Consider the following 15,539-nt stretch of genomic DNA (forward strand, 5'->3'; position numbering starts at 1 on the left):
ACATTTTTTTAAATTTCTTTATATATTGGGTTTTTTACCAGTGACTCATTGAGATTGATATATTTTGCAGATTAATAGAATAGGAGACAACCCTGGAGAGTAAGTGATTGCTTAAAATACTTATTTCTTAAAAGATTTCTCATTAAATACTCTGTACTGGGGTATTTTCCCTCTAATGAAAAAGATTCACAAGGGATGCTGACATGTATAAACTAGCCTTTTCTCGCCACTGCAAAATTACCTGGCTTTGTGTTGTCTAGGTACCTGAATGGGGTGATGAAAAATTCAGCTGCCCCAGTATTACTGGACCTGGCCAATGAGGTAATCATCTTTGCTTTTTTCTTTAATCTTCTAGTGTAAAACCTGAGGGGCATATCTACAGTGACTTCAGTGAGAAATGTAATTAACCTAAAAAAAAATGGTTTCAAGGCACATTAGACATTTTAAATGGTTCCCCAGTCTGTTAGTACTTAAAATAATTAGACAAAAAGCCACATTTATTAATAAATCAGTTAACGTAATTAGTCTCTTAACTTCAAGGCAAATGTGTGGGATGCCCTGAATTTGTGTTTTGCTGAAAATTTCAGGCTGTAGGTCCTTAATGCATAAACCTGCTAAAAATTCTAACATTGATTAAATTGAGTTGTATCAGTTTGATTCCTTGATTTTAGTAATAAAACCCATCTAAGTTATTACTGTTTTTTAGTAATAGGAATGCTTAAAACAGATCATTTTCCTGACTCCATTTATTTTTGTTTGTACAGGTTAGAGGATGGCTAATGAAAACTGCTTAATATAAAGCACTTAAGCAGAATAAATTCCTCAGTGTATGAAAAGTTCTGTACAGATGCCATTAAAGTCGTGACAATTTTATTGATGCTGTTTATTAACTAGAATATGAGTTTGCCTTGTTATACAAAGTGTGATTAGTTTTAACAACTGCTATCTAAGCACTACCTTAAAGAAGAGATAAAAAGTTTGAAAAAGTGGCAAAGAGTTTCCTAGAAAAAAAAACTGATTAAATACCTATTTTTTAAACTCTAAAATATTTATTTACTGTAATAGTAACAGTACAATAGCTGATACTCCTTGGAGCTGCTTAGGCAATCCTCAAAGGGATAGAATGAAATTTATGCTGTTTTGTGTTGCATTCTAATAGAAAATGTAAGAAAGAAGGAGAAAATGAGTGTTTGCATTAAAAATGATATGGCACTATGAACATTAAGTGTAGCAATAGCAGCAAGTTCTACATGTTACATTAGTAAAAAAGAATGGTTTTTCTCTCATGTACATTGCTGCAGCTAGCAAATGACCGATTACCTATCAATTACTGGAAGGTTTTAATGGTCTGTGAAGTGTCTGTGTAACCTGATCGTACAGTTAGCATAGAATAAAGGATTTATTTCATATTAGTGGTAATGTGTAGCTTCTTACCACCTCTGGAAAAGACAAGTCTTGAAGTACTGAGAATAGAATGTACTTTACATAAATAAGTACAATCTTATTAAGAATTTAGGTAAGCATCCCAATGCATGATATATTGCACCCATATTATATGGGAACTGTCATAAAAATATTTCAAGCACAAAGTAATATATCTGTTACTGGTTCTTTGTATATTTTTTCCATTGATTTAGAGATGATGCATATAATTTCTGACTCCAGTGAGCATATCTTTGTTTATATTTCACTAATGCATTTTTGCAATTCAGATCAAAGATATCTGCAGTTCAGAAATAAATAAAAATTAAATCTAAGAGAAAGGGGAGATACATAAAGAACTTATCTGCTTCTGGTTTTGTAGTAGCAGGAATATAAGAAAGGCAGTGCATTTTGTGACTGCTGCCTAATGCATTAGGGAAACGTGGCAATAACCAGCACCAGATTACTGCTTCCAAACAATCAAGCTGCCATTTTTATATGATAGTTAATATTTAAATGACATACTCTTGCATCTGCTGACAATTGATGTAATGGTAATACTTTATGAGTCAATATATATTTAATCAGTGGAAACTGTAAAAATTGATGAGAAATATATAACATCGCTGCATTACAGTGTGTAGCAGCTCTGTTAAATAGGAAAAGCTCCATATTGTTATCTTTTGGGGGTGTTTTTTGAGGGTTTATAAAACTACTTCTAGTTCTTTTTTTAAAATAAAATTATTTGCCAGCTGTTCATATTGTGTATAAAGTACAAAAAGACTAAAATAAATCACATTTTTGTTAGAAATAATAAAATTAGTCAGTGTTCTTTTCATACAAATATTTTCAAGTGAGATTTGAAGCACTATGAATTTTACTTACATGCTAAATTCTGACATGAAGCATGATGGCCCTATTTCAAAGAAAGATGGACACATGATTAATATGAAAATTAGGGCGATGCAAGTACCTGAACTAATAAGGTAGTCCTTATTCAGGCTGGACTACCTTCAGTAATTTCACCATTTTTCATGTGTCAGCTCTGATGTGGGTTACTGGAAATAAGCAGCTCCATGGAAAGCATTTCTCACTACTTGGGGAATTTAAGGCCATCCAAATACATACATATTTGGAAAAATATGTGTGCACAAATTGAGCAACCTTTTTTGTCTAGTTACTAAATCAAGATAAAATTTTTGCACTAATAGTGAACTTAAAAAGATGTCAAGAAAAATTCTCTGTGACAATGTGTGAGCAAGGTTCACTGTCTCCTAGTTAAAATCCTGATTCACTAAAGCAGTATTTTAATGGTATCTAAAAAGCTATTGTAATTTCAGGAGTAACTAGGTCATGCATTTTTCATACACATAAAAAAGTTTAAATTAAGGAATAGCTTTGTTAAAAATGAAAATAATAAACTCTAAAGTAATTTTGACCATGCCCAACATATCTGCTGGAGATATTGATGCTAAGGATATGTGGTATCACTTGATGGGTACCACATGTTCAAGTATTCATAGCAAAGAATCACCCCTTCTTTTCTTTGATGGCTAACATTATAAAAGGGATTACAGTGTCATCTTTTCCAAAGGGTCGTTCAGATGCAAAATGTACAAACATCAAACATAATAACCAGGATTATATGTTGTCTTCTTTATTTGGTTTTTCACTGGTACTGTGAATTGCTACCACACATTTGGTTCGAATAGTTGAGTTCAATAATTGAAAAAGGATCCTGTTTCTTCTGTTTTGCTATTTAGTTTTAATCTACAAACAGATTACGGTTCTGTCAAGTGTGCATCTAAATGCATTTGCCTCCTGAAATTCTGTTTTTATTTTTGTTGGGTTAAGGTGGACTTTGCCCCATCACTGATGGCTCGTATTGTGTTGGAAAGATTTCTACAAGAAAAAGAGCAAGCCATCCGTAAGTATCTTAGCTGGGTTTTTTTCTTTTTTCTTTTTTTCTTTTTTCTTTTTTCTTTTTTCTTTTTTCTTTTTTCTTTTTTCTTTTTTCTTTTTTCTTTTTTCTTTTTTCTTTTTTCTTTTTTTTCTTTTTTCTTTTTTCTTTTTTCTTTTTTCTTTTTTCTTTTTTCTTTTTTATTGTAAGGTATTTTTTGTTTCAACTTTGCTTCTGACTATGATAGAAAAATAATTAAAGCAACATTGGAAGTGAGATAATGAGGGTAACATTTAAAGTTTGGTTTCTTCAACAGTTAATGACAGTTAAACTGTATGTAAGAAGACCAGCCACAATTTATTACTATCTAAATTAATCTTTTTCCCTCTTAGATTTCCAGAATATCTGTTCTTCCAGTAAAGTAAAGGGTATGGCTCTCACACCACATTTATATGTTTAAAATTTTGTATTTTAAAAATTGGTAATTACTGACAGTAATTCTTAAAATAAACCTAAGCCACTTTTTAATTTTGCAACGTTGCAGAAATATTGCTCATATATACAGAAGTGCATTTAACTGGTCTCAGTACAAGAAAATAAAAAAAAATGGAGTGAAAGGAAAGAAAAGAATAGAGCTACAGGAGGAGGTTCAAGCCTAAATTAATTTGCCACTGAAAAAATACATTTTGTTATTTTCTCTGTGTCAACTGCATGATTAAAACCGGCTGTTAAGTGAGCTCTGGGGATGTGCTCGTAAAAGATTTATGAGTAATATTCAATGTGATATTCAAAGTGAGTCATGAATATCAGGGTAATTGCTCTCAGTGCTGGCTCTTTTACTAGGCAGGAGTTTGTCAACTGCCCCATAAATATTTGCCTAGTCTCATGTAAAAAAGACAATTTCATCTTCTGCATTTTTATTACCTAGTGTAATGTTTACCTTTGGAGCTTGACTATGGCAGAATAGGTAAAAAGCTTCAGAATATGCTTTATGCGTATAATCTTCTCTTTTTGAAAGCAAAAGATAATACCTACTAAAATATCATGCAGTAGCATATGGTGGATTTTGTCAGGGATTTTTCCTTTGGTTTTCTTTGAATCTGTACAGTTATCAATGACTGGTGGCCCAGTTACCTTCTGAAGGTTTCATTTGAATGAATTAAGTACTTCCCCTAAAAATTCAATATCATTTCAATAGATGTAGCCTCTAAAGTAACCTGCAGTGATGCTTCATGAGCAAATCACATGATGTCAGAATGGTATGGTTTCGATTTAATCAAGAAAGAGATTAAAGTGGATGTGTGTTATTTTCAACTTCGCCGCAGCACCACCATTTGTCAAAGTCAACCTTCTGATTGCTTTGGACCTACTGCTATCCAGGTCTTGTCAAAATAGTAGTCAGCACAATCTGAAGCAGGTAAGCTGGCCGATGGAGAGCAGTACAAGCACAGTAAAGCAAAATACATCATAAAATTTTCTGACTATTAATTTATCTTTATAATGATGACATACCTTAAGTAATTTTTTTTTGTTTTGCATCATCTTATACTGCACAGTCAAACAGTGTATAATTTTGAGCTGTACTGTACACCAGAATTCATGTAACTGTGTTGCTAGAATTAGGTGTCTTGAGTGAGCATGCCAGGAAGGAGCACAAGCACATTTAGAATCCTCTTTAGAAAGAGGCATTCCAAGAATGTGGTTACTAGGGATAGGAGACAAATTGTTTATACAGTGTTGTGTTCTTGAATTACACTGTAATTAGGTATAATGAAATAAATCCTTATTTTAAAGCATTTTTAGATTTCATAGCTGCTTAACTCAGTGACAGTTTTGTTGTGATCTATTTTGGGGTTGTTTTTTTTTTCAAAAGTGAATTTGCAACACTTGATTGGGGGGTGGATTTTGCCATATAAAACACATTTAAATCACTGTTTGTTATATGGCTGTCACTGTTTGTTATACGACTTGTAATCTAAATGTGGAATGATGAAAAATCTTTCATGGTGATCAAAACTGTGAAGAATCAGTTTTAGCATTGGCTTTTAGTTGTACTGCATGAAAATATTATATCCTTCAGAGTACATTTTATTTTTTAATTTTCATTAAAAGATACATGCCCTGTGTGGTACATTAGATGTGTGGGTGTGGCAGGGGAATTGCTGTGTTGTTACAATAGTGTGGAGTTGCTAAACTCGTTTTACAGAACGAGCTGTGAGATACTCAGGCTTCTATTCTGACACTTTCTTCCCCTCACAGCAGCGACCTGGCTGGCCTTTGGCAATGAGATTCAATGCACATGGCTCCGCAGTCAAATCATCAAATTTCCCTGTGTGTATATTAGAGTTTTGTAATGTGTTTCCATTATGAAACAATGCGGGGATAATTGTCTTTGGTAGCAATTAGCTAACAGGTTTGTTCAGTGCTATTGGCAGAGGCATCCATCATTCCCTCCCTGACCACACTTTTTTGTCTACTGTGGACTATGGAGATCAATAGAATTCTGTATAGTGGAAATCACCCCAGCTTTAATGAGCTGCAAGTCTCAGTCAGTCTTGGTTTTGTATTTTTAATTTTTCCCCTTTAAAACTGAAAAAAGCTTTCCCGCAGGGAGAGGAAAGTACTGTAGCTGTACTATTACTTTCACTAATCAATTCATAGTTCTAAATTGTTTTGCTTCTACGAAAATGTACAGATGAGAGGGGTGAGGAGAAACACACAGCTTATTGCTTCAGGAATGCTCCATTCTAGTAAAGCATATCTTTATTAAAATAGAGTAGTGCAATATTATAAAAATTAACTTTGACTTTCTTGTGTTTAGACTGTAAAACATAGAATTACACAGTGCAAAGGATTAAAAGACCTCATGTAACACAAATGGTATTTAAAAAAGATGCACAACCCACTTCACAATAATCTATTTAGAGTAAAAAGAAAGTGTATTTTGTCTGCCCTTTTAAAACACAGCATGTTGTATCAGGTCAGAGTTGTTTATAGTATATGTTTCTTATATGTGAAAGTTTTGTGGAAGGAGTTTATATTTCCAAAGAATCAGAAACTAGAAAAGTAAATCTGTGGGCTAGGTAATGTGGGAGCAGAATTATCACTGAGCAGGAATATTTACATTTCTATTTGCAAGGTAAGACACAGAAGCTGTCAAAAAAAAAATATAGAAAGATATCAATATTTACAATAGAAAAGGTTTCTACCAGCTGACCTGTACTACTAGGAAAGAAGCTTGCCATTAGAGTATCTAACAGCATCATACCTTTAGTATTTCTTTCAAATTAAATGTGGAAAGTGGACTTAAATTCCCACGAAGTTTAAGTAGAATGGAAGTTAAGTACAGTGGGAAGTTTTGCACCTTGTAGCCTAGTCTTCTTCCATTCCAGAAAACAGATTTCTTGTTTTGATGGCCTTTTATTTTTCCTTTTCCATTAACTTCAATATTAGGGTAGAGATTACTGTAATACTGCACCAAATTCCCTATTTTTACCGTGTATTGTTGTTGCAGTCAAAAACAGTCTTAAGTTCTCTTTTACATGAAGTAATAGAGCTTAGAATTGACCTCTATACCACTTATTTTATGTACATCAAAAGACAATTATGCCATAATAGTCATCATTTCATAGGTTGTAAATGAAAAGTTCACAGTTTCTAGATGCAAACAAATATGTATCCTTTGAGTGTTTTCACACTCAGTTTTTCAGTGTTTTTCAGGCATGGGCAGGAGAGCCTTGTGTGCCAGTTTTTAGATTGTGACCACCTTCAGTTTCTTTTGGGATGCTCTACAGTATGAAGAATATGCTCTGTGTATCCTTTGACTTAACCAAGTTCAAAATATGTTATTCAACCAAGCACTATAATAATTCTTTCCCCTATTACCTTGCTGGAGCTCTCAGATTATTCTATCAATGTATCGGAAGATTAACTCCAAACAAAACTCTGGGGCCAAGGAGAGGCGGTGCCTTACATAAACATAATGAAACCCTGTAAATGGAACATCACATATTGCAGTTATCTCTATATCCTAAAAAGAAAAATAAAGTTGATTATGATGTTAAAATAGATAAATTCTGTACTTAAAATCCTTTTAATATATTGAATTCCAGGTGTTGAATTCTGGGGTGCAAAACTGTATTCTAGTTGTGGTCTAATAAATGCTAAGTCAAGGGAGAATGGCTTCCCTGAATCTATTTGCTCTGCTCCTTTTCGCAAAGCCCAAGTTACTGTTGTCCACCTTTTCTGCCACAACACACTGCTGGTTTGCATTCAGTTTGCTGCCCTGCCAGGGCTCCCAAGTTCTTTTCTGCAAAACTGCTCCTCAGCCAATCCATCTCAGCTTGCATTGTTGTTGGGATTCCTCCTTCCCAGGTACAGGACTGCACATTGACCCTTACATTATATTCCTGCATTATACTATATTATATTATATTATATTATATTATATTATATTATATTATATTATATACATTATATTATTACATACATACATTATATTATATATATGACCCTTTCATTATATTCCTGCTGGCCCACCTCTCGTGTCTGGGTCCATCTGAATGCCAGCCCTGCCTCCTGGTTGGTTGTCTCTGGTATCTTCCAAGTCATTGTTAAAGGTAGTGAACAGGAATGGAAATTGATGATGGCAGCTGCATAAAGAGGAAGAAGGGCAGAGTCTTGCCGCTTTCTTTAATTTTTCCTTTTCTGCCCTCTTTTTATTTACTTAGCTAATAATGTAAAATACAATCTCAAGATGCTTCTGTATGGCTATCTGCTGCTGATTATTAACATGACAGCAACACATATATAAGGTCAAAATATCCTTCCACCTTCCTCTACTTTTCCTTAGCTATTGAATAAGCAACTTGAAAGGTAAACCAATATTATCAGGCTTTCTACACTCAGCTCTTGGTGAAATGTTAAAAAGAAACAACAAGATGCCTTTATATGCTGAAGTTGAGCAGTTGCACAGAGCAGTGCTGGTGTCTGTTGAAATACATCTACAGTCCACTTGCCAAGTGAAGACAGACTGACAGCAGGCAAGAATTGGAAAAGATTTCTAAAACAAGCATTCTGCAGCATTACAAACTGCACAGTACAGCTATAACTGTTACTGAATTTTAGAAACTATTTTTAGTAATAGGTAATTAAAAACTGTGGCTTCAAAATTGTTAAGTACATCTGTACAGCATACGTAGTATAATCGGTCCACTCTGAACGCTACCTCAGTATGTCAACAATCCTTAACATGCATGAAATTATTTTCAAAGTTGTATTGCCTCTCGCAAAAATACATACATAGCTTTTAGAAATTATTTTCAACTCTGAAGGAGCTCTTTTGCAATAATCTCAAAGTGCTTAAATCTGCAGGAATTAAAATATACATTTGATTAGGTCTTACTTCACATTTTTCCTTATTGCACAATGTTTTCTACTTGAGATATATATAGTGTAGAAATATGCTTCATCTTCCAGAAGTGTATTACTATTGACTAATTATCACAGTGAACTAATGCAGAATCCATGGAAGTAAGGATTTGGTTTCAGGCGAGTAGCCTGGAGTTATGTTAAAATACAGCACATTTAAGAGAATTTGCTAAGTGCCTAACAAGTCTAGACATTCAACAAGGCCAATCACTACTCTTTTAGGCTGTGAAAATGCTGATTGCAATATATTGCTGATTGTAAAAACAACTTTGAATATAACACTATCTTCACTTCTATGTCTATTGGATATGCAAAAATTTAAATTGTAGTAGGTTTCTTTGTAGTAAAAATAAGAAGTGCACAGTATGTCTTGGCAATATTCTGTTTTACTTTTTTGCATGTGTGTTTCCACATGGATGAGATTTTGTTTATGACAATCAGTATCAGAAAGCAAGAGTTCTTTACTTAAGAACTTCTGACTGTGGTCCATTAAGTTTGCACTCTGTTGACTAACTTTAGTTCAGAAAGATAAAATCACATGAATTTCAGGTTCTTTGCATTTGCACACATATTATTAACACATAGACTTGAGAAAGTCTCATTTTTAGTACTGAAGAATGATAGTGTTTCTAAGCAAGCATTTGAAGTTGCTCTTAATTTTTTGCTTTCTCCATCTTCCTCTCTTTGATTTCATATTGATAATGCAGAATATTTTTACAAAGGCACAGAGAGGAAGTATACCAGATGCTTAAGCTGTCCTTTCAGATGTAGAAGTTCTTTCTCTGGGAAAAACCAAAATTTTTAGGTATCTCATTATGGTTTATCTCTTGCTTGACTACAGGAAACATCTGTATTCCTTTAGTTGCATTGGTGAGAATGGAAAGCTAGTAGATAGGGACAGCTATCAAAGCTGATTAGTTAAAGTCAGAAAAACAAATTCTGCATCTTCAAAACACAAAATATTCCTCGCTTTTATGTCCAGAATGGATTCTGCCTCTGAAATTGCGTTACACTCTTTTTTTTTTTTTTTTTTTTTTAAATCTGCTTGTCAGTATTTCACTTGTTGTGTTTCTAGGAAAGGGGAAATATTTTTTCTTCACCATTAGACTGACTGTTAACAACCTGCTTTTTTCATTTGCTGTGTAATAGTCTTGTCATGTAGGGATGCTGTTACAGAACAGGTCTCATGCAGGTATTCAAAGCAAATTTCTCTTACAAGTGAAAATTGGCAACTGAATTAAAACTACTTTTGAAGAAACTGTTGAGTGGTTCTAGAATCCCTAAGTTGGATACATGCAAGTACCTAATTTTCAACAGTGCAACGGAAACAGGAGGCTGAGTCTACAATGCAAAAGAATAGTTTTCATGTAAGCAGTTTTTGCTTCTTGATGTTCTTGAAGTACTGGCTTACTCTGTGGCCATGCTTGAGTTTTGGTCCAAATCCTTTTAAACTATCCCAGTTTACAAATGAAACATTTGAACCATGAGTGGGTTAATTAACTTGGCTACAGTCTTACAGAAAGGTTGTGTCAAAACCAACATGAAGATTCAATCTTAAACTTGACAGGCAGGGATTTATGAGGGCTAGATGCTTCTGAATCCACACATGCTCATTCCTTGCTTCCTCTTTAAGCTAGAAAGGGAAAAATGGATGAACACAAAATGAAAGGCAATTTTTCTTTTTAACCTCTGTGAGTCAGTTGTCCACTTTTTCAGAGAAAATTCAGCTTTTCTATAACACTGAGCAAGGTTCAGTCTTCCCATTTCTGTATAAATGTCTGATGGATGCAGCCTCAATAGTGCACTGATAAATTGGTGCTGGAGAGAATTTTTCTTGAGACAGTATTGCTGAGAAAAGCTGTTTGCCTTCAAATCCTTAAAGTTTCCTTTCTTTGGACTATTCCAACTTCTCTTACTTCAATGTGAGATGTGTTATTTCCATAGCAGAGTCAATAAAATCTATGTAAATATTGCAGCTTCAGCATTAACTTACCAATAGCAGTGGGAATGGGCCTTGCTGTCTTCTCTAAAAATGCCTTTCATTGCAAATAATCCATTTTGAACTTTCCTTCAGACCTTTCCCCAGCATATATGCAGCGCTGTGCTGAAGCACAAGTACTAAATCCCATCTAATTTAAAACAGTTTTGTTTTAAATAAGTACAGCATCCAGGTACTTCATATTGAAGTTGCTAAAAAAGCACTGCATGACTTAACTTCATTCTACTTCAGAATGACTCTGCTTGAGCAAAAAAGCATAAAAATAGAAAGGTTGCGAAATGCAGAGTACCTGAAGGGTGTTACAAAAGCTCAGTTAAAACACTGACTTTACAACAAAATACAGGAAGATTCATCTGAAAGAGTATTCCAAATGTTTCACATCCTCAGGACTATCTTAAGACAATGAAAAACACCAAAGGAAACAGTAAAAAATATTCGAAAAAGATACTTAAAACCCAATGAAAAAAAAATTGCTGAAGGCTGAGGTTGGGTGTTTTTTTCCCATGTAGGATCTGTGACCCTGAAAACTCTCTTTTGGTTATGTGTTCTAACCTTTTAGTTAAAATAAAGCAGACTCTTTTATCCTTTCCATTTTAGGTCTCCTTAATAATAATAATAAAAAAAACCAACAGAGCCTTCAAGCAATAAAATTAACTGAATTTAATCTGTTGTTTGACTAAGGAGATTGGAAACCACTATTTGAAAATCAGTAGTAAGCAGGTCAACAAAGTATAACTCTGCCAGCTGAGTTCTCTTCTGATTTTTACAGGAATAGTTTAGGTGAACTAGACCATGCCAAAAATACCTTCAGGCAGAACCTTTAGGCTAAAGGGGAAGACATGTCGTCCCAGCTTTACTCAGTCACATTGTTTTGTGGTTGGAGCACAGTCAGCACTGTGCTCTCTGATGCCTTTGAGTCTGATTCAGCTGAGCAGCAAAACTCTGGACTCCTTCTGCAGTAAACCACAGCTGTAGAAGGGAGAGGTTGATGGACTAAGAAGAGTTCACTGGAGGGCCGCTGGGATGGTAAAGGGGATGGAGCACTTGCCTTATGAGAAGAGGCTGTGGGAACTGGGGATTATTCATCTGGGAGAAGAGATGGTTTCACAGGGAAAGAACAGCAGCCTACTGGTACCTATGGGGATGTTATTAGGACAATAAATGCAGTCTGTTGACAGTAGTGACATGGTGGTAAGATTAGAAATAGGTATAAATTAAAGCATGAGATGTATACGACTTAACTTTAAGTAACTTCTGTGGTTCATAAATGTTACATGTTTTGCTTTTTGTTTTGCTAAAGAAGGTGTTCAGTATTTATAAAATGAATTTTGTGAGAGATTTTAAGGATGATGGTTTTCTTGTATAATTGACTCTTGAACTTGTTTTGGTAAGCCTTAAAATTACACTGTTAAAATAATTAAGACTATCATTGAAAGTTGATTGTATATGTATGACGAAAGAAAGAAGATCTAGGTGTGATTATCTAGAGGAAAAGTCCTACAGAAGATTGAAATTGAACATAGTAACTGTAATTACCTAAAAGGAGGTATATTACAGTAAGATAAAACTGTCAAAATAATGATTGAGAGCTCTAAAAAGTCATGCAGAAGATCAATAAAGCTAATCTTACGTCATAGCTTGAGAATTCAGAAATTGTATTTTGACCTTAGTTCACAATAGAGCCATTCAAACATATTTAATAAATCATTATAATATTTATTCTTAATTAGAAATGAAAATTGGTCCCAGTTGTTTTCTCCAGTGAGGTAGGGAGTGTGTTTCCACACTTATCCTTTTCCTATCCTTTATCCTAAAATGGAAAGGATGAAATAACATGCATGTTATTTTACTGATTGCTTACTCTTTTTAAGGAATTATAATTTGACTTTGATGTGTTCTTCATGTACACAAAATTTGTGATGATACCTCTCCCAAAATATTCTTTGTGGCTGAACAACCCTGTTTGTGGTGGTTGAAAAAAAATTGTCTTTTTTTCAATGCAATTTACTTCATTGTCCATTCTATATGGGAGCTATCCTCTGTATATTCTTGTCTTCCCAAGTCACCATTACCTGTGATGGGGCTCTGCTCTCCTGGAGATGCTGAACACCTGCCTGCCCATGGGAAACACTAAATTGTTTCTTTATTTTGCTTTCTTAGTGTGTATGGCCTTTCATTTCCATATTAAACTGTCTTTATCTCAACCTCTGAGTTTTCTCACTTTTACTCTTCCAGTTCTCTCCCTGATCTTGCTGGTGTGGTAGTGTATGAGCGGCTAGTCATTGTAGGTTTCAGAAAACTCACTGACAATGTGTTTCTCCCAGCTCTGCCCCCAGCAGGTACTTAAAGATAACCTTTACCCAGCTTTTCTTTGTCTCCCAAAGAAGTTCTTAAAACAACTACTTGGTTTTGTTTTGTATCACTTCCAGAATGCGGATCCTTTTTTTCAGAGTTGCTTGGTTTTCCTTTTATTTTGAATACTCACAGTGCTAAATATCTAGCATTTTTTAATCCTGTGATGTCTTTGGCCCTGATGTTTTGTGGCTATAAGTTTCATAAAAGTGTCTTTGCATAAAAAAAATGTTTAAATGCTTTCATCAGAATAACTTGAATGCCCATGGGTGTTCTGACATTCAGCAGAAATGGTAAGCAGAGATTGTCTTTTTTGGTGTCCCCTTTTTTTGTGTCTTCCAAAATAAATTTTTATTTCCCAAATTGTATGTTTCTTTAGGCCACTACTGTTTTCTGTCTTAGAACCCATAGTTCTTCCAGTGGACATTTTTGAGATAGGATGACAGAAATTAAAGTAATAATTCCAGGTGAATATAAGCAGGAGTTATGAGTTATGAGGAGTTTGGTAATATTTCCAAGTCAATTTCTTCTTATTCAGCCTAATTAAAATCAATTCTTAGGGAATGCCAGGCTTGTTTCAGCCAATTTAGAGACTAGTAAAATGTAAGAATTACTGACCTGTTTTTTCTACCGTGCATTACTGGATACTATGATTTGGGAATATTTTCTCTCTTGGACTCTAGTGTCTCGAAGATGTAACCTCCAAATGCTAAGCCCCAGTTTCTTCACCTTTTGGACAATGGAATCCCATAATTCAGATTAAATGTACACTCAGAGTTGCAGTTTGAAGTATCTTTGGGAAATGCAACTCTGTCTATTCTCTATTGTTTTCTTTAGGAAAGCTAGGAACAACTGAAAATTGAAGTAACAGAAACAGCTTTTAAAAATAACTTTGAATCCTTAGGATAACAATTAATCTCAGTCTTATTTACAAAACTGTAGAATTTCTCGCCTTTTTCAAGTTCCCAGATCAGAATTCCATTTACTTTTCTGAAGAACTTTCTTCTTCCTGCTTCAGGGATGATTCTCTTTTTTGTCAGTGCTTTCTCCGGGTAATCTCACATGACTCACAGAACTGTTTACTTGCATTCAGTATAAGGATTTGCTTGATTTACATTTAATTTTATGTTTCTTTTCAGATTAGTAAAACAATTCAGTAGACAGAACGAAGGGGCACACTTTTCACTTACAAAATCCTTTTTCTCAATCTGCTATTGAAGCACATATTCATTTAGCCTTTTCTCTGAAATTTCTTTGCTTTTCTTTCCATAAATTAATTGAGAGCCCAGCCCTGAAAATACGTATACAAGGCCATCATGTGTTTGACCTGAAGCTTGCAGCTATGTGGAGCTGGAGCTTCTCAATAGATGCCTGTTTACTCAGATTCATCTTCAGGATTTTAACCCAAGTTTGACATATTTAAATCCTCTATAACCTCATCACTTACCTTTTGTTAGGTACTTATAAAACGTTTTAAACAACCTGATTTAGTATGTGTCGACTTACGTGACACCATTGGTAGCTTTTGTTGTGAGAAAGTGGACATGTATTTCTCTTGTTCACAGAGTCTAACCCTTGACAGTGCTTTGGGATTTTTCTTTGGTTGTGTCTGTGTGACTAGTTTGTTTCCTTAGCTGCTGTTAATGAACTTTAACAGAGATTTTATAAAACAATTCTTTTTCTTTAATTTTCTTTGTTATGTCAAAAAACTGCAAGTTTAGTGATATTTCAACCTTACGCAGTGGTATTGGTCATTCCTTAGTGTATCACAGTCACTTAAGTGCTTGTTAGAGTGATCATTAAAAACATAATGTAGTGGATATAGACTTTATTGTATAATTCCCTAATCACTGCTAACTTATCTAAGCATATAATTGGCATTAATATTTACCCCTTTCCAAGTTTTTCACTGCAATTTGTTGGTGTGTTATTTCACGAAGTAGGTGGATAGCGTAAATTAAAGATTAAATCCTTGCCTAGAGAAGCTTATTTTCCTATTAACGGAAAATCATTACACCTTAGTGAAAAATCATGTCCAAGATGTTTAACAATGTATGCCAATAGTGATTTGTGGATGTGAAAGAATTGCTATTGGCTTTGCATTCTCAGTGCCTTTTGTTTGTTATGTTTGAATAACATGTTAGTTTATAAACTGTGGTAGAATGTTTTTAATGTCTTTATGAATTTATGAATTTTTTAACAAGTGGCTTTTCTGCAAATGAGCTTTCTACTTCATCATCTAGTGAGGGGTTGATAGTGCTGACTGAACTGTTGTTATTTAGCAGGTGTCCTGTGTGCTCTTGTTTGCTGTTGGAATTTTGGTGTGTGATAGAAGTAAAAGATTTGTTCCTTTAGAACAATAAAAGGAAAGTGGTTTCCATGAAATTAGCTATGTGTTTTCTCATTCCTGGCCCGATATTGAGTGGCTGGTGTAAC

General features: G+C 34.3%; 1 protein-coding gene across 2 annotated transcripts in view; it reads left to right on the forward strand.

Annotated features, from left to right (window-relative positions):
• Positions 1–15,539, forward strand: part of CDIN1 (CDAN1 interacting nuclease 1) — a 121,780-nt gene that overhangs the window by 27,927 nt on the left and 78,314 nt on the right. For both annotated transcript variants that reach the window (XM_085062025.1, XM_085062024.1), the window contains exons 4-5: positions 261–321; positions 3,277–3,349. In XM_085062025.1, coding sequence (XP_084918151.1) covers positions 261–321; positions 3,277–3,349 — 134 coding nt within the window. The remainder of the gene's footprint in view (positions 1–260; positions 322–3,276; positions 3,350–15,539) is intronic.

This window comes from Lichenostomus cassidix, chromosome 5, assembly GCF_008360975.1.
Source record: "Lichenostomus cassidix isolate B80296 chromosome 5, HeHo_3.0, whole genome shotgun sequence".
NCBI classification, from domain to species: Eukaryota; Metazoa; Chordata; class Aves; order Passeriformes; family Meliphagidae; genus Lichenostomus; species Lichenostomus cassidix.